This window comes from Plectropomus leopardus, chromosome 4 (assembly GCF_008729295.1).
Source record: "Plectropomus leopardus isolate mb chromosome 4, YSFRI_Pleo_2.0, whole genome shotgun sequence".
Classification (NCBI taxonomy): domain Eukaryota; kingdom Metazoa; phylum Chordata; class Actinopteri; order Perciformes; family Serranidae; genus Plectropomus; species Plectropomus leopardus.
The window spans coordinates 26,051,938-26,075,749 of NC_056466.1; the positions used below are offsets into that span (position 1 = coordinate 26,051,938).

At 38.5% G+C, this 23,812-nt stretch overlaps 1 protein-coding gene across 2 annotated transcripts in view; it reads right to left on the reverse strand.

The window, feature by feature from the left end:
- Positions 1 to 23,812, reverse strand: part of prkcaa (protein kinase C, alpha, a) — a 186,754-nt gene that overhangs the window by 55,158 nt on the left and 107,784 nt on the right. For both annotated transcript variants that reach the window (XM_042484741.1, XM_042484740.1), the window contains exons 6-10: positions 11,239 to 11,395; positions 10,664 to 10,798; positions 10,063 to 10,156; positions 2,771 to 2,914; positions 2,467 to 2,640 (exon numbers count right to left, since the gene is read on the reverse strand). In XM_042484741.1, the coding sequence (XP_042340675.1) occupies positions 2,467 to 2,640; positions 2,771 to 2,914; positions 10,063 to 10,156; positions 10,664 to 10,798; positions 11,239 to 11,395 (704 nt within the window). The remainder of the gene's footprint in view (positions 1 to 2,466; positions 2,641 to 2,770; positions 2,915 to 10,062; positions 10,157 to 10,663; positions 10,799 to 11,238; positions 11,396 to 23,812) is intronic.

The following is a 23,812-nucleotide window of genomic DNA, read 5'->3' on the forward strand; positions in this document are numbered from 1 at the left end:
ACTGCAAGAAATTAGTGAAAGGTGATGTTTTTTTTTTCAGGGGAAATAAATACTAGGAAAAAATGACCAGAAAACTATATTTGTAATTATTTTAATTATATATTTAAAATTATTTTACAGGAAAATAAATCCTTTTTTTTCTTCAATTTTGGCACTTTTTGGGGGTCATTCCTGGTTTGCATTTTTTGCATTATTTTGCCCTTTTCAACAATTATTTAATTTAGTTGCTGCTCTGTTATTTGCCGCTGTAACTAAACAATTTCCCTCACGGGATTAATAAAGTATTTCTATTCTATTCTATTCTATTCTATTCTATTCTATTCTAAACTTGCTAACACCCCATTCCACACAGTACTGGGTGTTAGCAAGTTATAGAATAGTAGTTTAGAGTACATGCAGAAATAAGAACTCACCTGAAAGAAAACATGAATGCTTTTATTCTGTTAAGAACATGGGCTAGTGGTTCGCTTCAGCTTCTTGTGGCCAAAATGTTTATTACAACAACAAATACTAAAAAAAAAAGTGTGACTCTCAGGGCTTCTGTACTTGATGCAATTGCATTGGAAATATTTTTTTTTTGTTATTCTAAAAAGTCTGCATAGAAATTCTGAATATACTGGAGAGGTTTTGAGAGTAAGTTTTACTGTTTTTGTGTGTGAGAGACTGAACTGTGAACTGTGTGTGCGTGCATGTGTGTGTGCATGCGTGCGAGAGTGTGTGTGTGTATTCATGAATATGCTATGAGTGATGCCAAGCTGAGTCTCTTCCTGTTTCCTCTGCCTGCCTGCTGGTGCGACAGCTCTAATCAGCTGCTACAGTTCAGCTCAGCTTCTTTCAGAAATCTAACCGCTAATAGACTTTCATTTTACATCCAGTTCAAACCAATGGCTGGGTAGATTTACCACAACACTTTCTGATTAGGTATCCTAAATTCTGTCCCATTGAGACTAAAATGCATATGAGGAAAGGGGCATGGAAATTCACATGGCAGATATTTGTTTTTATTGGGTAAAAGAAATCAATATAAAAATACGGAGGACTCTGTTTTAACATTAAAATTTCTTCAGTTCTATGCTTGGACTTTACTGATAATTAACTTTTTTTTTTCATAAACTATCTCTCAAAAATCCCCCAACTTCATGAAGGTCCAATGCTTATTCTCTGGACTATCCTTTTTTTACAGTACAGAACATTTTCCATTTACAAAGGTTATTACATGTCAAAATTTGACATCACATGTCATGACACCACCTGCCTGCAGACCATCACACGACGCTAGTTTGAATAAAGTGCCACTAAGGAAGTCCAGAAGCTGTTATTGCTACTATTACTAGTATTGTTACACCTTGAGTGATCCTCCAAGACAGTTCAAGAGACTCAAAAATACATATTTTTGAAGTGCTATTTATCAGAGTTGATCGTTTCAGTGAGAGTTTCTGAATGTAAGAGATATCGGCCGTCAAAATGTCTGCCTTCTCTCCAATGTAATGGCTTGTGGTGCTTAAAGCCCAAAAAAAAACATTTTAAGAAACTCAGCAGCAATGTCTCTTTCCAGAAAACATGACCCGCTTACTCACTGGTTGTCGTAAGCAGTTTTTTTTTTAACAGACTCATTTCTTTCTACCAAACTACACCTTTAATCATAGCTGTAATGTTAGGTAGCTCAGATTAGCTGTATTTTTTTGGCACTTTGAGCACCACAAGCAGTGTGCCATCTAGATCTATTATTTTGGAGAGAAGGCAGACATCTCTATGCTCACACTGCAGCCTGTCACTCAGAAATTTCTCATGTATACATGTGTATGGATGGTTTGTTAAATCAGCTGTGGATCCAAAGCTTGACCATGCAAGAGGAACAGGAAACACTGCAAATTACAATATGAAGCACAAATTAAAATTTGTCATAACTTTATGTGTTTGTAAAAATACTTGTTTGTATGCATGTGGTTGCACAAGTCTGCATTTGTGTCTGTTCCTATATAAGCAAGCACAACACACTGCTGTTATTAGGCGCAAGTGTGAGTGGGTGTGTGTGTGTGTGTGTGTGTGTGTGCAGGAAGTACACATATTTATGAGCGCATGTATCTTTGCTTATACCGAGTGTGCTCTCAGGTTGCGTATTCTGGTTTTGGCATGACTCAAAGTCTATACAAGCATGTGCAGACACATGGTTTTGGATGCGTGCGTAGACACACACACACACACACACACACACACACACACACACACACACACACACACACACACACACACACACACACACACAGCCTTCTAATTGGGGTTTGTTTGTTTCCCCCTCTCTGTTTTTTTATTAAATCATACTTGTCATACATGTCCTCTACTGCTCTCTGCAACACTTTATGACTAAGCTGTTTCGCTAAAAGCCCCTTTGTGAATTAATCTGACCTGACCTGGCTGACCTGCAGTGACCTGTCCTGATGCATGTCCAGGAGCATTTCTACCTACCACAGTCTGGAAGCACGAGTGGAGGTATGTGAGGAAGGGCGGCTTGTCCTGCTGGGCCAGGACTCTCTTCTCCACCATAGTACATTCCACGTCATCATCCTGGATCACTACGTCTTTTTTCAGGATCTTTATTGCGTAGAGCTCCTCAGAGGCCTTCATCTCTGCAAGCATGACCTTCAGAAAGATGGTGAGGGTTAGGTGGGAAAAGATCATTTGTATGAGTATCAAAAATCATTTTTTCTTTTTCCTTTAGACTTTGTGCTGTCTGTTTTGAGTAACATTCTTTTGTTTTGAGCTGCCTTACCTTGCCAAAGCTCCCTTTCCCCAGTACAGCCAGGAAGGTGAAGTCGCTGAGTTTGACTTGGTCCAGGCTGTTCTGAGTCTGCTGGCTGGAGTGGCTGTCGTCCGTCTCGGTGATGACCTTCTTACCTGGGCCTAGCTTGGCTTTCTGCGCTCAGGGAACAAAAGGTGGCAAGTAAGAAGAGATACACATTTTAAAAATGCACTTTTGAGTAACACACACACAACATAAAGCTTCGTTTTTTTGTTCAGACAAGATGACTAATTCCTGAATTCCTAAAATGTGCACCTTGTTTTAAAATGTATTATATGCATCACATGCTTTAAAAGATACTGAACCAATGGTAAACTTAGATTAAGCTTCTTTGTTGTGGCTTCCTCTTGAGGTAATGTGAGAAAACACTATTGAACCAGCATATTCAATTTTACTCATTTCAGTTTTTCAACAAACATGAATATTTGTGTTTGAATTTCATTTCTTAAAAAAAGGGCTCACACATTCACACTGCTCATTTGTTCAGTCACAGCCCCAATACACTGGTTGATAAGCAGAATTTAAAATTGATGGAGTGAAATGAGACTGCAGTGCCATTGTAGAGCAGATACACACAGTAATGGCTCAATAATGAATAGATACAATGTAATAACTCGTGGAAAATAAGAGGTGATATTGACATTTCTTTCTTTCATTGTTACAATTGACAAATAAAATGTGCAATTAAAATTAATTGAGATCTCAGTGTTGTCTGTTGTTGTTGTTGACTTAAAGGAGAATAGCTGAAAGCTATTTAAATAAGTAAGTAAGTAAGGTTTGTAGGGAAAAAAGTGTGATCTAGAAGTATCGTATAAGTATAAGACATACTTGAAAACCTGAAAGTCACATATGTTTCCAATAGTTATTGTTGGTTATTTATTAAACTCATAATTCAGGGAGATAAAATTATAGACTGATAAAGTTAATAAACTAGATCACAATAATAATAATAATAATAATAATAAAAAAACAGAACATCAACATATGTATGCTAAGTGGACATTTTAACTCTGTAACTTGTACATCTCTTAAACACACAACATTAAACACTTCTCCCCAAAACAAAAAACACATATTTTCCCTCTTACCTTATTATTATTACATTATTTAAAGTATCACATCACTTCTTACATCTCATTCTGTGGTTAAGCCAAAGTCTAAGAAAATAAAACATTAAACTGCACTAATATTTTTTTTTCACAAGGACAAAGTCACATGGCTTATAGAATAATAAAGAGTGTGGTTTCACAATGTGCATGCATGTCCAATCCAAGAGTCGCTCATGTTCACTTGTATTTGCAAAAACTACAAAGAGATTCTCTTCTATGCACTTCCTTCATGCCATAGTCATGCGTAATCTCCCAGTATAGCAAGATGCTCCAAGGAGAAAACTGCAGTGCATTATGCTTAAAAATTCATAACATCATGGCAGTCTGAATGCTAAAGAACAATCAAATACAACATATTCTTTCATACATTTTCTTACCTCTCTGCCCAAGAACACAACTTAGACATCCAGGTCCAGTATTCACACTCAGCCAAGGCCAAACACAGATCCAAACTCATGCTGATCCTCGACCACAGATGTAATCTACACAGAGTTTAGCTTTAGCACTGACTGTAACAAATTGGTATAAATTGTGAAATGTCCTGACTGCGTCCCTGCTATAGAGTCTGAAGTATCGAGGAGGCCATAAACTCTTTAGGCACTGTCATCACTTCACAAGAAAGAAAACCAAAGAAGGTTACTTTATCGTTCGCTGTGACCTTTACTTCAGTATAGTATGAAAGAAATTTCTGATGAAGACCAACTGGAGTTGGCGGAGAAAAGAGTTTTCAGACTCTCTACATCTGCTGACAAAATGAAGTGATGCCCGAACAGTGAGAAAAACATAACATACTACCTGATTTATCACATTTCACCTGCAGGGATCACTGAGGCATTCATTTTAAGTCCAATTCCCACTATCTAACACTTTTTTGAATATTTTACCTGAGACAACCAAATGCTGAGCAGCTTTAGTTTGGTTAATGGCATCTACTGTAGTCTGCTCTTAATCTGGCAGGCCAGCAGAGAAACACGAAGCAGAGCAGACCGCACCAGATCACAGCACACCTGTAAGCTTTAGCCAGTTTAAAGAGCCTGGCCGAGCCGAGCGAGCAGCAGCCTTACTTCCTCCCTTTCAGACACACCTGGTCAGAGCCTTCCACAACTGCTTGGTCCTGAAACCACAGGAAGAAGGGAACCAAAAGTGCCGACTCACTTAGTGCACTTAGCATAGGTGTGAGCCGACTCAACCAAGACACTTTTTAGTTGAGGGCTGATCTGCAGACTCCAGCTCATACACACAGATTCACAAGGAGAATTTGAGTGAAGATGCAGTACTTATAGATGACACTAAATATTGTGCTTTAGCCTTTGGAATAATGTTTCAGCAGAGTCAACGTTGGATAAACTGCTAACTCCACATTAAATTCAGATTCTGAGCCAGTGTAATTATAAAAGTCTGCTATCCACTGATGAATCATCCTATACTTCCATAGGGAAGTGCCAAAATTGCCCCTAGGTTTTTTTTTTTTTTTTACATCATATTCTCTTATTGTTTGTTATTTATTTTTAACTGTTTGTTGTCAGTTTAACCTAACAGTTTATTCATGTCCATTTCTCATTAGCCTTAGTTCTTGTATAAAAGTAATAAATAATAACAATAATAATAATAACAACAACAACATTTGTGGAGGGATGCCCAAGGGAAGCTTGCCTTGGGTGCCAAATGTAGTAGGACCAGTATTGCGTCTATCAGTTACTTTCATTTAATCTTGGCTGGCCTCTGTTTCAGTTTTTAATGTCACAACAATTCCTGCCCTCATGTTACCTTGACTAAAATTTATTTAGAGAGGTATGCAGAAATCTGTATTTTTTTTAGTTTGCGGCTAAAAACTAAAATCTAAAGATCAAAAGTATCATAACTGAGTGGAAATTTAATTGACTGCCATGTAAAAACAAAGTGTACAAATGCCAGAGGTGAGGAAATCAAATCTTCCAGTATGAAGAAGAAGCAAGGTGACAATTTGAGGGTGGGGAAAAAAAATCTGTTACCTTGAAAACACACTGATGAAAGACACACACACACACACACACACACACACACACACACACACACACAGGAAATCAGTTGCTCTTTGGTCTGACAACAAGTCAGTTGAATGCTGACATCTAGTGGTCACAGTTGGTTTTGTTTCTCTTCATCAAACCTCATCATCATTTTCCCAGAGAGGAATATTTCTGTTGTCCATAATTCCAGTAAGTTTAAATGTGAAGTCTGATCTAAGACTGCATGAGATGTTTATGTTAAGGAAAAGAAAAACAAGGCAAGTGAAGCTTAACCAATTTCTAAGATCAGAGAAATGGTTAGTCCTGCAGTGGCGATGATGTAAGCACTCACAGTGTGGAGAGACAGAGTGATTTACACAGACAAGACACGTACAGAACACAAAGAGACACGTGGATAAATGTATAGCCATGGCCTGCGAGCAGCACAGTGTCAGGATTTACTAACAATCCTCTGACAAACTCGGAGGAACAAGACGCAGGGGAGACGGAGAGGAGCTAATGCTGTCTCACTTTACATACAAATCACCTTTTTTAAGTCAATTGATGAAATGCTAAAAGTTCTTGTGAGTAAAACTTGAAGAAGCAATCAAAATTTGTGTTACTTACTTTTAAGAAAAACCCAACCCAGGACAAATTGTTAGTAAATTGGATCTATTTGCAGCAGCTTGGAACCACATACAAATGATCAGACATGAGGAGAGGTGAAGGAACATTTCACCACAATAAGACAAGACCAAAGAGGACGAGGAGGAAAAGGAGGAGGAGGAGAGGGAAGAGCAGGAAAAGGAGGAGGGAGAGGAGAGGAGAGGAGAGGAGAGGAGAGGAGAGGAGAGGAGAGAGAGAGGAGGAGAGAGGAGAGGAGAGGAGAGGAGAGGAGAGGAAAGGAGAGGGGGCTACCTTTAGACTAAAGTTAATTTGGCAATCCTGAGAGCAGGGGGGCAAGAAGGGGAGAGAGGAAGAGAGAAACTCTTGCATTAAATATGACAGTGTGACACAGGATGAAGAAGCATTTGTACAGTATAAGTCTCACCAAGCACACAGGAGGGAGCAGGAAGCTAGGGGGAGAAAAAGGGAGAGAACCACAGAGGGGTTTATGAAGAGAAAAAAGGAGAGAGAACTTGGCAAATTGTCGAGGCCAAAGAGTCCATAAAAATACAATAAAATCAAGTGGATTAAAAAAACCATTTTGACACACCTGGGGACTGAAAGAACTGAAAAAAATAGATGAAAAATAAAAACACTACCTTTGTAGTGTTGCATGTTATACCAAGCAGAAGTAGCTGAATTATCATATCATATTGTACCATATCATATCATGTTGTATCATATTGTATCGCATCGTATTATCGTGTCATGTCATATCCTATATCATATCGTATGCTATGTCGTATCATTTTGCGTCATGTTGTGTCATATCGTATCGGATTTCATCATATTGTATGATATATTGAATTGAATCAAACAGTATTGTTTTGTATATTGCAGTGCATCATATTGTATGCTATATTGTATGGTATCGTATTGTACTGCATCGTATATCTTATATCCTATCCTATCGTATTGTATCATATCACAGAATGACTAAAGATTTGCAACAATTTATCGTTTAATGTATTACTGGAGCTTCATAAAAAATGTATTTGCAGCTATTTGGATCACTGAATTATTATTTTGGTCTTTTTTAAACAAAGAAACCACACATTTGCTGGTTTAATTCTTCTACCAACATTGAGAATTTGATTATTTTGCCGTCATACATGATCATTAACTGAATAGTCTTTAATTTTTTAACTGCTGATCAACTGAAACATCATTTGAAGATGTCACCTTTTGGCACTGGGAAATTACACAGGGCATATTTCACTATTTTGCGGCATTTCATTGATAAAACAAGTGAATTATCAAGGTAATGATGGGCAGATTAATCTCTGATGAAAGTAATCATATGTTAAAGCCCTAGACTGCACACTGGAGAATGCTGCATGCTGTATAAAATACTGTAGAATTTCTTTAGAAAACAAACTAGAACAAGCCTGAGAGTATCTGCTATCAGTATAGAGTGTGAGTGTACACTAAGTGCAAGCTTGTGTGTGTGTGTGTGGGCAGCGTGAAGGACCAGCTGTTGATCCCTGACACACAAAGCACCAACACTTGACCGTGATGCATCATGCATTGTGGTGAACATTATGTACTTGTGGACCTGTTGCTATGACTAACCAAATGAGGTCAGACTCTTCTCTGCATGAATGTCCAAAATGACCATTACCATGTCATCAGTGGCTTCATTATCAGTTCATTCATTTCTTTTTTCTTACACGTATTAACATTCATACGTAATTAAAACCTGTACACAGCTTTAAAAAATTCACAGTGCAGTGTCAGTGGTGCCAAAGTTAGTCTATAAAAGTGCAAGACGATAATTAACAGGACATGATGAGACAATTCTAACGCCGTAATCATCCAAATAATTTTACTCACAAATGTGTATATATATATATATATGTGGCAGAAATGTCGAAAAAATAACTTTAAAAAAGTCTCTTTCAGAGACCTTGGATCCCGCTGAGAGGACAATCAGAGGACCACAAAGAGAGCTGCTTCACTCTGAGCAGGCCTGAAATTGGATGGAGGGAAAGGCAACAGTGTCTCATCAATCGCCTCCGCTGAAAAGGGTCTCGGACAATGTGTGAGTGTGTATATGTGTGTTTAGGTGGCATTTAAGAGGCGAAAATGCATGATATACTTTTGATTTTTGACACTCCAATACTGTTTATAAAAGTCACTTTTTAACTTCATTATTTGAGATTTGTTACTATGCCGATAAACATAATTCAACATTATAATACTTTGAATGAGAAAATAATTTCCTGTAACTGATGTTGGATCCTCTCTGTATATTATGTAATTAAAATGGAAAACTTTATATTAATAGAGGGAGAAGAATTGATCATAGTTCAATGATTATAAAAAACAAGTTTAAATTTATTTTCTAAAATACAAAAAGTAATGCATTTGTCTGTTAAAGTTTTTTTTTTACAAATGTTCAGAAAAAAGCAATATCGCTGACACTGATTACAGTGCATTAAGAGATAGTTTGTTGTCAAAAGACAACTTAAAATTTATCATTTTAAATATTTATAATTATAAGCCATGCAAATTAAGGATTAAAAGCACTAAAAAAAATGGTACAGTATATCCAAGGAGCCTATTTTTTTTTATACAATTTTAAGACAGAATTTTAATTCTACAGCTTGTAATATTAGGAATTGGAAATGTGTAAAAAAAAAAATTCTTTATGTTAAAAAGTCCAATTGAATTTCATGTTTTCAATCTCAACACATCTGAAACAGAAGCCAGTTTGCCTGATCATTACTAAATAATGATACAAAAAGTCATGAAAAATATTTCATCAAAACATCTTGGACTTCACTGTAAATAAATTATAAGGTTTTTGTCAAACAAAGTGGCTCTGTAGATTAAAAGACAGCTCTTACTGAAAAAAAAGACATTAGTGGCTGTTGTTGGGCAGCTTTGATTCAACTCCAGGCTGGAATCTCTTTGATGGAGGAACAAAATGCTAACAATCGTCGACAAACACACAACTCACACGTTCACTGCAGGAGTGAATTCTCAGAGTGCAAAAAGACCACGAGCTGCTGAGGTCTCTGAAAGCTGCAGCTGTCACACTGTGATTATTAATTTATTAGCTGTAGCAGAGGAGAGCATGTGACCATCATCTCCAAATTCTAATACACATGCTCGTTTTTAAGTGGCTGAAGCCAGCCATGAACACACTCATACTCACCCATTTACAGTGAATTAAGGAAAAGGCTGAATGGGATTAACAAGGTTAAAGTGATTTCGGAAAGATGTCGTCCGCCTTTAACGGCTGCCTTAGTCACACAGCCAGGCAGGACTGTGCCAAATACAGAATTACCACATCAACAATGAGTCAGGTTTATCAATGTAAATATCAAGTCCTCGGTAGTTTTTACATATCCAGACGAAAAAACTCTCGATGAAAGCCAATGGTTGACACACTTTGATGTTGCAAAGACTAAACAAGAACTCAAGTCAATAGTTCAAGTCAACAAACAGAAAGAGAGACAAAAAGTGATAATAGTGATTATTTGAGCACAGTCCTCACCTCAAATTTTTGCCTCAGTTCCTCATTCCCGTCATCCTCCTCTGAGATGGGAACATTATAGTACTCCCCCTCCTCCTGGCACAGTAACTTATACCTGTAAGAGAAGGACGGGTAGGTGGAGGGAGACAGACAATCTTTGTGAGAACAGTTTTATTCAACCGTCTTCCCTTCTTCTATTCTAGTATTCTACTTTTCCACTGATTTAGACTAACTGGGTCTGGATAATGTCTGGAACCAAAAGCCTATTTGCCTCTGCTGGGTTTAAAATCAGCATGACACAAATATCGGAGTAGACAAATTTACACTTGTTTTGGCTCGAGGTGGCCATCAATCAATACAGAAGAAGTTATTGCCCAAATCGACCTACTGTTGATACTTTTGCACCTTTGTGCACCTTAGCACTTTTGGAATAAAAACAACGTTGAATATGAAACAGTTATTTAGGGTTTTTTAAATATTTAAACTTTAATGAAGCCTTTAAGTGTCCAATAACATATATCATAGCGAGGAAGAGTGAGTGAGCTTAATAGCTGCCGGGCCTCAAACTGGAAACTTTCAAACAATACGTCAGGGTGAATAACAACATGGAAGTGAGCATTACCAGCCACAGACTGGGGCCTTCATGAGCTCTGACACGCCGAAGGAAAGAGCCCCCATGAAGTCGTTCCTAGTGGTCCGGTCCCAGTCCCACACCTCCACTGACAGCCTGCGGTCCTTATCTGAAGGCTTCAGCTTGCTGTACAACACACAGATGCACATTTTTTACATTCAGACATCAGGTGATTGTAAAGCATTGCACTTTATTGTTTATATGTTATATAGTTTTATGTTTGTTATATATTTGTAGTGATAGTAATAGCAGTGATAATAGTATAGTGGTAGTAGTTGTGTAGTGCTAATAACATGATTAATGACTTAAAAACACTAAATAATTTAATTTCAATAATTTATGGAAAAAAAAAATTAAAATAAATAAAAACACATTTTAACAGCAGCCACCAGTGTCAGCAGTACTAAAAGTATAAGAATAAGCGTTAGAAGATGCAGTATTTTTTTTCAATGTAGCTACTGCTGACACTTCCTTTTAAAAAAATTGATAATGTAACATTTCAACATATCCAAAAGTGTGGCATAGCCGCTGTTAGGGACAGAGGTGACAATGTGTCATTTACTCACAAATTAAAGGTCTCGTTCCATTTGGGGTTGAGGTTGGAGCGGATGGTTTTGGTCTTCTGCTTGGTCTCATTTTTGGGGTCTGGTATTAGCTTGAGCTTCACATATGGATCAGACAGGCCGTTTGGGTCCATGGGGATCAGATTTTTGCCTTCACCCACTGATGGAGAGAAAAAGAATAGGGGAGATTATTTGTCTATAGAGACGTAGATGAACTCCATAAAAGTTTTGTGTATGTAGAGAATTAGTGACTGTAAAAGTACTGTTTTCATTTGCAACACTGAGTATCACTAAATGACGTAAAGCACAATGGTCTTAGTGTTTTTCCCTATTCAGAGCATGTCAGAAACAAACTGAGCTGCTAGTTCCTGCACTAACACCTGAAGAACTGAATTGGCTAAGTGAAAAAATTAATGAAAATAAAAACACAGTCATAAATAACAGCATAAATTAATAAAAGCAAAGAATATCTTGAAAAAATCATAACACAAACAGCATCCCAAAAACAAAAAAATTGAACAAAATACAAACAAATAGAAACCAGAGCATGGCCAGGCTTGTCTTCATGATGATAGTTAAAAGACAAAAGAAAGTTGATGGGTCTTTAGACAGGTTTAACAGGTAAAGCTGGAAAAGACTGTTAGCGGTAAACAACTCCACAATGTACGGCCAACAGCTGAAAGTGCTCGGTCCCATTCCTATTTTTTTAACTGGAAGGTGAGCAGTAATTGGTCACCAGATCTGAGAGGGTCGGAAGCAAGCCCCCAGGAACAGCGCTGGGCTTCGAAGCCAATTGACATATTGGCCAAACATGGAATTACAACATCCAGCTCCATCATGTGATGCCATGGGGCCCAAAAAGACTTTTTTCCCATAGACTAACATTGTGAAAAAATATGTCTAGAGATGAGTGGGATACATTTTTTGAGCGCCATAACCTTCCAGAAATGACTTGTTTTACTATCAGACTTTGATCCATTTGTTCCAATAATACATTGAGAGTCTAGAAGTCTAGAAGAGCTGCACAATAAATACTTTTATCCCAGCTGAACGTAATAAAAGGCTAAATTGAAAAAAGCCATCGTGGGCAGAGAAAATCTCTAGTAAACTTGCTCTAACGGCTCCTCAATGTTTAGGACCCAGGTACTTTCTTACTGCAGAAATAAAGTTGGTTTTTTTTTGGCTTCATGCGACACTGAGCAACTTTCCTGGGAAAGAATGCAGGCCTGCCTCCAACCCTGTATTCAGATCTCTCTACATCCATGAGCAGGGATGAGCAGTCCAGAGATGTTTCCTGGTGCCAGTCCATGCTGTTCTTCAAAAACAAATAACAAAATCTTAAAAATCAATTCTGCACTTCACTGGTAACCAGTGAAGAGAGGCCAGTACAGGGGAGCTATGGTCTCTTACTGGTACCAGCGAGGAGTCTTAGTGCAGCATATTGAAAAAGCTGCAGGCGAGAAAGGGCTGACTGACTGATTCATACAGATAGAGAACTGTAGTCATCTAGGAAAAAGGAAACAAAAGCAAGAACTGTAGTCTCAAAATGTGTAACCGGTAGAAATTATTTTACTTTTGCAAGTGATCCAAGACTGAAACAAGCTAATGCTGATAACTGAGTTAATTAGTTTATCAATTTTTACACCAGAATCAAAGATAATGCTAAGATTTTGTTTACATGGTACTTTAGATTTAATCACAGACGCCCGAGGGCTTTGATTGTGATTGCAGTTGTCAATTTTATTCTTGTTCAGCATGAAGGAAGTTTTTCGCCATCCAGGATTTTAGATTCAGTGCAGTTTAAAAGCGAGTTAACACTGCATGGATCACAGCAGGAGATACAGTTGGGTGTCGTCAGTATAACATCGGTGAAGCTACATCATTTTCTGTAAAAAGGCCACAAGGAAATAAAAAAAAAGGTGAACATCAATAGAAAATATTGCAGGTGTCCAAGATCAAACAGCGAGTCACAGCCTATGAGGAATGCTTATGGCCTGGAGCCATAAAGGGAGCAAATGCAGGAAGTGTTATGAGAACAGTGATTCAAAATTGCAGGCTGTGTCATGCTTCAGTCTGCAAAGGCTCCCTTCTCCTCCTCCTGTATTTAGCTGTTCAGTAAACAAGGGCACACTGGGGACATTAGCACTCCATTAGCTCGGAGCACTGGAGCACTGCCAGGCCTGAGCTACAGTACAGTGCAAACACGCTTAAACACATCCCTGCACACACTCAGACGTACACACACATGCCTATCTACACACAAGGCATCCCCCCAATGGGGTAGTGTGGTTGCCTGCCTTGCCTGGCTAAATCTTGGCCCCAGGAGACCCCAGAAGTCTCTGCATGTGGCCCTGTCAGTCATACTACAATGGTGGCCTGATTGGCGAAGATGCTAAATGACCTTTGACCTGGAGAGGGAAGGCACTGAGCCAGTATGTTAAGACTGCAGGAGAGAGAGCCGGTCTTAGCTGAAAAAGACACAGTATTGATAGGATTAAGAGGGACGAATTACAAAATCAATAAGGGACTGCCACCTCTGAGTTAACAAAGCAGCTGCTGCAAAAGCCAAAGAGAACATTGAGCCATAAAACCGACAAATGCAGTCTGATTCTCCTTTTCAAAGGATTATGATGTTTTTGTATAATTTGAGCCATTGGTCAAAACCTCCATGACAAAGTGGCTTCAGTTCATTCTCTGTGTTGTTGCACAAATAGAATCAAATGGCTATCTAATGAGCCAAAAGCAAATCCCTGCCCATTGTTTGCTTTTATTCTCAGCACCTGTAGAGGGGGATTTGGGTGTTAATCGATGTTAGCAAGGTGTGAAGTTTGACGTGCGACAGAGTGAGCCGCTGTGGAGTGCACACACTCACACAGGCTGAAAGAAAGAAGAGAGACGGACAGCAGTTTATAGAAACAAATCAAAGTGTGGGAAGGTATCGAGCGAGTTTCAGCTCTGCCTGCTCAGAAATCCAACAGGAAAGTGTAAAGCCAGGCAACAAAGAACGACTCACTGTATACTGTCTTTACACCTTACTGCATTCTCATATGGATGCACCCTACTGTACAACAGAAAAGGAAGCCTGAAAACATAGGACTGGGTTTTTCTCTAAATTTTTAGATGTTCAGATAGAAGTTGAACCTCTGATGCGCATCCCACATTCCCATCGTGTTCTATTCTGCCACAAATGGAATAGGAATAAATTCAATAAGAGAGCTCAATAAGGGTTTTCACATTTTGTCTGTTTTATGGTCCTGATGGCATAGCAAATGGTCCCTAATAGTCTGTCTGTTCACTGGAGTAGTGGCTGTAATGCGGTAGATGTTGATGTATCCCTGAAAAACCAGCTGGCTGCTTATATACACCAGGTGTGCACCAGAAGAATTATGTTTAGTGTCAACTCTAACTAGACAGATAAAATGCACGTGGGGTGATTTATCTGTGGCTGACACCTGTAGAACAGAAAAAAGTGGTAACGGATAACTGCACAGTGAATTCATGAATATTCATTAAATCTTAAAAGGGCAGTTCACCCGGTTTAACCAATCTATACCTGCCAACCATATCACTGCACAAAATTTGCATGCATCTAAACATGGATGAGAGGCTTGTACTCCTGATGTAAACATTAATGGAGTCCTCCTCAGCTGAGCTGCAACATAAACTAACTCAGTGGTGCTTGCTGAGCTAGCAGCTTCCTTCTGTGAGGTGATGCAGTTGCCAGGAGTAATTCGTTAGACAAAAAAATAGTTCCTACATGAAACTGCTCACAACAAGCCCTGTGGATCTTGAGTAACCGGGGCCATGATTTCTGAAAGGAAAGGTTGAGTTTTTCAAATGTTTTTTTGGGCCTTTGAGCACCACAAGCTGAGTAACATCTGGTTCCATTATATTGAAGAGTAGGCAGACATCACTCTGCAGATTGATTGATCAACAGCACTACAGGTAAGAGGGAAATATGTGGCTTTGCTTTTGGAGTGAAATGTCCCTTTAATGTCACCTTTCGACCGCTCAGTGTCTTGTTATGATCTGCAGCCGCAGTCCAGTAGATTTGTTTTGTGTTCACCCTGTGTTCAGTGTGGCTGATACCCTGGCTGATATTCATATACAAAGACAATTTACACAGAATTTGTTGTATTGACGTTACAGAATATGTGCAGTTCCATGTAACATGCACTTTTACTTAACCTTTGCATCACCTTCTTTCTAATTCAACTTTCAACCCTTGCACTGTGAAGGTCCTGTTTTGAATATATCATTCACTGAGCCGTATGTATGCAAAGTCACAGCATCCAAATGACATTTCTAAAACAACCTACAAACAGACCTACAAAGGGGCACTGTTTAGTGGCTTGTGCTTGTTTATGAGACTGTGTAATACAATTCAATAATGACAGCTTGAAGTGATGTCATATGTCTGAATATAAAGTTTTAATTATTTAACTTACTCACCCTGTCCAGAAAGAGTGGACTCTCTGTATCTCCAGTGATTATACAGGTAATGTCAAACAGCACAATCTCAAAAAAATATATACATCATATTACATGATAATATGCTGGCCATTCTAGGATAATGTCTGCAAAAAAAAGGAATATATATATATATATATATATATATATTATATATATATATTATATCATATATATTTTTTTTATTACTGAATATTTTTTTTACTGAAACTGGAACTTACAAGGAAATATAATATAATATAAAAGCTAAAAAAAGAAAACTATGTCTCTATCAGTACAACCTGATGGTGTGGGTTGCGAAATGCATGCATGAGCTCAATTTTACGTTTCCTCTGAGCAGGTGATTGTGTTTACTAACAACAGACAATTAACCATTAAGTAAAGAATCTCTCGGGGTTGAATGCATACTGTACTTTCAGTCATGACCAGTAGGGAGCATCCTAGACTGTCTAATTCAGCTTGGCTGGTTGGAGCTTTTCCTTCCATATAACTGTATGGCACATAAACCAACAAGATGTTTGTGTAGTCCTAATTCTTTTCAGCTGTACTGCAGAGACACAGTCCTTGCAGTCAAAGTTAACTGTGGTACTGACAGCTCCTGGATAAAGTTCAAACTATCTTTGTCAAATTAAAAACTTGTATTTGCACTGTTGTCAGTTTTATGAATTAAAGGTCATAATGATTCAATTTCTCTGTGGACAAGTGAGTTTAGATGCATATGCAAATAGACACACATGCACAAACACTAGGACTAAGGGAGCAGGGGTGTGTGTTTGGGCCATAACACAGTTGCTTAGATACAAGTCTTCACAACTATCTTGGCTCACATTTAAAGAGCAGTACAAGTAAAACACAGTGCTGTTTCTACAAAAAAGAAAAAAAAAACAACAACTTGGACTCTGTTTATGCTCCGACTAAAATTAACCAAAAAAAGAAGCTAAACACCCACCCAACATTTACATATGCTATTTTATGACAGCTTATTATTTTGTTATCAGCTTTGTGTCATCAAATTCCAGATAGAGCCAAGCTTTACTGAGCTTTCTGAACTTATGATGGCTAATCAGCAAATAATTTCACTGCCTTATGAAATCTGCTCCTCGAGAGATTTACTGTACATGTACTGCAAACCACATTCAAGTTTTACTCCTTTTTGATGAGAAAACAAGAGTTTTTCTGTTTCTTTCTAACACATGTTGCACATATCAGGACCATAAGACAGACTTCATTGTCTGTTTCCCTGAGCTGTTCCACCACCTAGAGGGCTCATTACGATGCAGACTCAAACTGCTTAGGATAAGCAGTTAAGTGCTGCACCAGCATAAATAGCCTACTGGAGCCAACTATTGAGTCTGGGTCTCTCTTGTCGGCAAGAAAGAAGAAAAAAAAACAATTGTTTTGCCCAGTAGACAATAAAACTGCACTTCTGTCAATTTTTGTTTTGGAAAAAGAAACGAAAGAAAGAAAGAAAGAAAAACAGAAGGAAAAAAGTGAATGATGAAAAGGCAGTGCCGTATGTTAAAATGGCGTGAAGACAGTGTGCAGCAACATGCTTAGAAGAAGGAGTCGTGACAGGGCAGGGACAACAGACTAGGAATACCAATGACATGACTTCTGGGAGTCTGCCTGCAGAAATCACACAGCAACAAAGTTCAGCTATTCTATGAGCTCTGAAGGAAGAAGCAACACTGTATGTGCGAGTCTCAATTTGATGGCGACGTACTGTACGTCATTAGGAATGGTAAGAATTATCAAATAGTCAAATCTTTGACTGTCAGTGTGGGATGATATTTTCATGGCCCAAGTGTTTCTTCTTCACATTTTCTCAAACATTTCTTAATTTCTATGTTACAGAAAAATGTGTTCATGTTTATTTTAGGTAAGTGATGGTAGTGTTCCAATACTGCAAATACTGGATAAAAAATACTGAAAAGGATCTGAGTTAATTTTGTTGGGGGAAAAAAAGGTTTTACAGGAAATTAAAAGACAATGTTGCAGCCAAAATGCAAGAACCTCTGCATTAGGGGACGACAGACGAAAGGTCACAGTGACTTCTGACCTTTGGCCACCACACTGTAATCAGTTTATCTCTGAGTCCAAGTGCACGTTTGTGCCAAAATTAAAGACATTCCCTCAAGGAGTCACTGACGTCACGTTCACAATAATGGGACAGACGTATGGACAGATGGGCAACCTGAAAATATAATTCCTCACCCACGGCTGGCGTGAAGGCATTTTTTTTGTGTGTGTACAATCAGAGCCAGTCTGATCTTCGAGGAGTGAGTTTTACATGGTTTACTCTCTGCTTTAGGATCTTGGTTCCTTCATTGTACAAGGTGTTACAGGTGTATCTGTGCAGATATGACAACAGCCTGGTCGTTTTTGCACAGTTATAACCAAGCCAATAAATTGCAGTTATTCCTGCATTCTTTAGGAGTTTACATAATTCAAAAACACACACGCGAACACATGAAGCCTTGTCTTCGTCTGACACCAGACGACCCTACCTCGAAAATGAGGCCAGCTATGTTTGTTCTTCACCTCCCTGTGTAAACACAGTCTATAAAACTTAAACTACCAGACTCGCTCTCCACCCTCAGTGTTACTTTAAGAGCCCAATAATTAAAAGCTGCTCTGACATATGTTGAGCAGCAAGACTGTTTGCCTTGTAATATATATAGTTACATCAGCGTAAAAGAAGTGGAGCGACCAGTATGCATCCAGTAAGACATACACATGAGTTTTGTGTACGTGCTACTTAGTAGCAAGCTGAGAGAAAGGATCATCTCAACAACACTGATTCATTTTTTTTTAAAATGGAAATATAACGTTGATAATGAACTGTTATCGGGTAAATATGTATTGCAATTGTTTTGTTTAATTATAACATCTTTATTATAATTACAGTACTGCTCTGATGGATTGTACCTTCATTAGAAGCACACGGTGAGATCAAGGAAGCTCGCCACATTAAGACAGGACACACTGCTGCTCTGCCAATGGCCAACTCCCTGAAATGGGAAAGTGCTGGCACTGGTTCCAACTCAAGTGCTGTCAGCTGTTCCATCTTTACTCTGAATCATGAGGAAAAATGTAATGGCAATATTTTAAGTAAGTTTTCTGTTGGCAAGAAGTGGTTGGCTTTCCTGCACGATGACTCAGATACTACAAAGATATGGAAATGACTGTCAGTAAAGGCTGAAGAGTGGAAGCAGTGGCAGCCAGTCAACGGCATTCAGATCATCGGGCAGCAATCATCAATTGGCAACCCGCGGGCTGCATCCAAACCCCAGACGGAAACCTTGATCCAACCCCAACTCTGCCTTCCAGCAAGTCTTCCTCTGATTCAGGGAGCCAACAGTAATAGACGGTAAAATATTTTTGTTTGAATGGGTGGCTGAATGAGAAGTGATAAAGAGGGATGACCTCAAACTGACTCTGTGGATCTGCATACAAATAATAAAACAATGTGCTGATCAGGAATTTGAAGAACTGCAGACTTTAACAATATAGCGGGCAAACTTTGACATTTCACTAATTTATTGTCTCGAATCAAAATGATTAGCTCAACAGGAAGAAGTGGTAGGAAGGAGGATGTGCTACACCATTGGTTAAAATCTGACACTCGACTCTGCCTACAGTGAGCACCTAAAATAGCATTAAAAAGTATGACACCATAAAGTTAGAGTGAGATAAGTGAAAAGAGATACAAGGGTTGAAGGTGTGGAGAAACATTAGCTTTAGATTTATTTTGTCCCAGAGGGATACTTCTCTTCAGATCTAGTCCAACATAGCAGCACAGAGCAACATACAGATATGCACACACACACACAGACCAAAATATACGTAGCAGCATCAACATATGCAACTACAGTGTTGCTGCACAGGATGTTTTACACAGGATGTGTTGTAACACCTTGCTTAGCTTGTGTGATGCCTGTGTTACAAAGTGCTGTGGAATAATTTTCTTCAGTTCATCTACAATTCATCCTACATTTCCCAGAATACTGTTTAACAACAAAAAGGATTTACAGCGTAATGCTGCAAGTTCCTCCAGATAAAAAAATAATTGTGCACAGAGAATGATGCCATGCACAATTTTAAGAGCGGGGCCATTATTATTATTATTATTATTATTATTATTATTATTATTATTATTATTATTATTATTATTATTATCAAACATATGCACTTTGAATGTTCAAATCTGAGTACATAAAAAAATGCCAGTAGGAAGCAACAATATATATATATATATATACACACACATTTCAAGTGCTTATGGGTGATGTAGGGTGCTGCATGGTGACGTTGCAACGTATGCACCCCCTAGTCCTTCTGTGCGTCTCTCTGACTGAGCCAAACCTGATTTGAGAATTATGTGTTGCTGTTCTTCCAAATTAGCTATATTATTTTAACCCAATATGAATACTAAATTTCAAACGGCACACAAGCTAAGCAATGTACTGCTCTGGATGCCACATGAGGATCTGAAAGTCACATCATAACACCAACAAGCTAATTGATCCAGGCAGCAGCAGATCACCAACTCTCATGTTCTGTGAGTTAAAATGCCGTTTTTGTCAAAGGAGTCTGGTTTTGTCTGGAGTCTGCGGCTTCATAGAAGGGGATAGAACTGCTTCAGTTCCTCATGGAAAAAGTCTGTCTGTCTGCTGGCAAGGTAAAGTGGTGAAAATATTACACTGACTATGTTAAAGTATCCTCATATCACCCCACTTCAAAAAATCCAAACAACTGCTGAGTGGGCGTTTCTATTTGAAAAACCTGGAAAAGAACAGAGATTGACCTGTCCTTCTGTATGCAATTCATGAGCAGACCAGGAAAAGACAAAACAAGTTGCAGTGCATTCTGGTATCCTCTCTTTCTAAGATTTCTCCCTGTATGTCTGCAGACACTAAAAGTTACCAATTAAGTTTCACATAAGCATGTTTTTTTCCAATGTAGCAGCACTGTTAATATGTCTTTCTGATGTTACACTTTCTAGATTTGGCCAGTCATCTACAGCAATAATAATGCATCAAAAGCAGTACTAAAATAAACAGAGAAAGGTAGATTGCTGCTGGCTGCCAACCATCAGCCAGTAGCTGTTAACAGTGTTAAGGGTGGATTTTGTCTTTTACTGTGAAGAGCCGCTACACCCCCAGAAGGTTCAAAAGTAAAAATCTTGCTTCCCTGATCCGCCCACATCTATATATCTACTCTGAGCACCAATCTGACCTACACACACCTACACTGTACCTACACAGAAAGCACATTGACACCTACTGTGCAGCATTAGTGCAACAAAAAGCAGAGAGCGCATTTGGACATAGAGGTAAGAAGCAAAAATCGAATAAAGCGGAGTGAAGTGAGAGGGAGAGCAGAGGGCTTGTTAAATGAGGCTTTTCTGCAGAACTGGGTGAGTCAACGAGGGAACAAAACGGAAATGTAATTATTACCACTGTCTCTCACACACTCCCAAAGGACCTGCAGGCAGCAAGGGTAGCGTGCACACGCCTGCACATTTGTACACATTTTCGCACATTGATGAGGATAAGTAGGGATTAAAGGAATATGGAGCAAAATTAGAGAAATGCCCTCTCTCAGCTGCACTCTGGATATTTGCACCAGGTCAATGAACAATAGGGTTTCTGAAACAAACAAGAGGGTGGCTTCCTCAGCACCAACGGACAGAGAGGAGCTGTGTGTCAGCAGGAATGAGAGGCGGAGGACGGGGTTAGTGGACTACGCCTGTCCTTTTAGAGACAGAACTTGTTTTGTCTCCTTCAGCACCTCCCCTCCCATCTCCATTTCACCCTAACTGACAGAAACACACAATCTCACAACTTGTGTTTTCTGGAAACTGCACAAATAATCTGTGTCTCTATGTGACTCATTACTGCATTTAGCCATCTTGGCGTTGTCGCCAGATTGTGTGTTTGTCTGTCTCTATTAGACTGGTTGGAGTTCATGCGTGGGTCCATGTAAGGGTTTAAAGGACAGCTGCTTCCCCTGGCAGACATGTCACTTCCTGTTGAACTCGAGCCACTGGTTAACTCCTCACTGTGTAGAATGTGTGTGTGCACTGCATGTCTTGCACTCATCATTTTTGCACTCACTCAGTCGAACTTTCCCTCTTGACTTAAAGGCACCGTGTTGCGTTGTCAAATCTAGGCATTCAGTCAGTCCATGTGTTTAGCTACATTATAAATAGTAGTAGCTTCGCTGCGATTGAAGACTGATTTAGCTTCCATGGTCAATCATTTTGTTCACATTCATCATCCCTGACACTTAACTGACATCTAATGTTGACACTGGGGCTTGGTGAAAATAATGTTGCAACATTTCTAGGATTTAACGCTTACAAGTTATATATATCGGTATTTTAAAATATCTTAACTACTGCAACCTACTAAACAGACTAACAGATTTATTAAATGAACTAATGTTACAATAAAATTGAATAAAGTAGCTACTGTCATCATAAAGTTAAACAAAGTACTGTTATAATAAAGCTCAATAAAGTATTAGTATAATGAAATGTTTCAAAGCAGGCCACTCGTGCTTCGATTTTGAAGCATCCAGCTTGTGTCAGGCCAGGGTGTTGATGTTTTTGCTTTTAACTTCCAGTCAACTGTTAAAAAAACTGTTACCACAGCACCTTTTAATGTGAAAACATTTTCACTGTGAGCTGGAAACAAACAACTCTCCATTATTTATAGCATTTACAAGTTGCACTGGTGATCCATGGTTGCAAAATGCAGCTAAATAGTAGCAATCTGGAGCTCTACAAAAACAAAAACACACACCATGAGCACCTTCAGCAGCTTTGTTCAGCCCATCCCCCAAAACTGGTGGATGAGCAGAGAGCTTCAACAAGTAGAGCTGGTTGAAAGAAGCAAGAAATACAATCAGATAGCCAGTGGGTGTGTTTTTATGATTGACATTTTGGGTAGAAATAAGAAAAATTGCTTGCTATAAATGATAAATGTCTGTTGGGTGTAGTGAATGATGATGGTACACAAATTTATCAAATCACTTGATAAATTATCACTCTATTTTTCATTGACATTCATTATTACCCCTCCATTTTATTCATATATACATACATTTGATCCCCCCTTTTTCCAGTTCATTTACATTTTTGCCCCTCTTTTTTAATGAGTACAAATTTACTCCTCTATTTTTCATTTAACACACACTTTTAACCTTCTATTTTTCAACTCATACATTTTTGCTTCTATATTTTTTTAGATTTCACATATATCTTTGCCCCTATGTTTTTTCAAATCACATACATTTCATCACCATCACTTCTGTTATTAATTCGGAAGCATTTTCATCACTTCCTTTTTTTCTTTTGTCCACCTTTTAGGTGACTTTCTTTGAATGATATATGGCAATTTTGTTTTGTGACTGATGAATGTGAGATAGTATGATGCCAGTCATATCATGACTGTTCAAAAGCAAATCAAAGCTTTAAATGAATCTCATCCTTTGATAACTTGATCACTCCATCCATTTCACTCCATTTTCATTTCACCACAATGTTTATCACTCTGTTCTGTTTTTCAATTTATATGCATTTTTGTCACCTACATTTTATAAATGACATTTTTGTTACTTCCCCCCTCATAAGGATGACTCAAATGGTTCTGATGAATCTTTTCGATTTCTGGTGCAGAGGGCTGGGAACTAGGCATTCTTGTTGACAGCTTCACCTTGTTTAAGGGCAAATACAGTAAGTTACAAAGACAAGTTACATAACTTACTTATAATTAATAACTTAGTCTTTGTGCTCAACAGGTGTAAATATAGATAACACTGTGAAACAGCTAAATTAGTCCCAGTGTGTGAACACTATGCATGCACAAGGACATAAACACAGTAATAAAAGGATGACACTTTATGTCTGTGCAATGATACATCTCCTTCCAGCCATCCACTGCACCTCTTCTCTGCTAAATTCTCTTCACCAATGTAATACAATTCTGCTTGGCAGGCTGTCTGCAAGGCGTCTACAGCAGCTAATGTAATCCATGATACAATCTGGCCTGAGAGTGGGCTGGTAGTGCTGGTGCAGCAGTTCTATACACACGCCTGCACA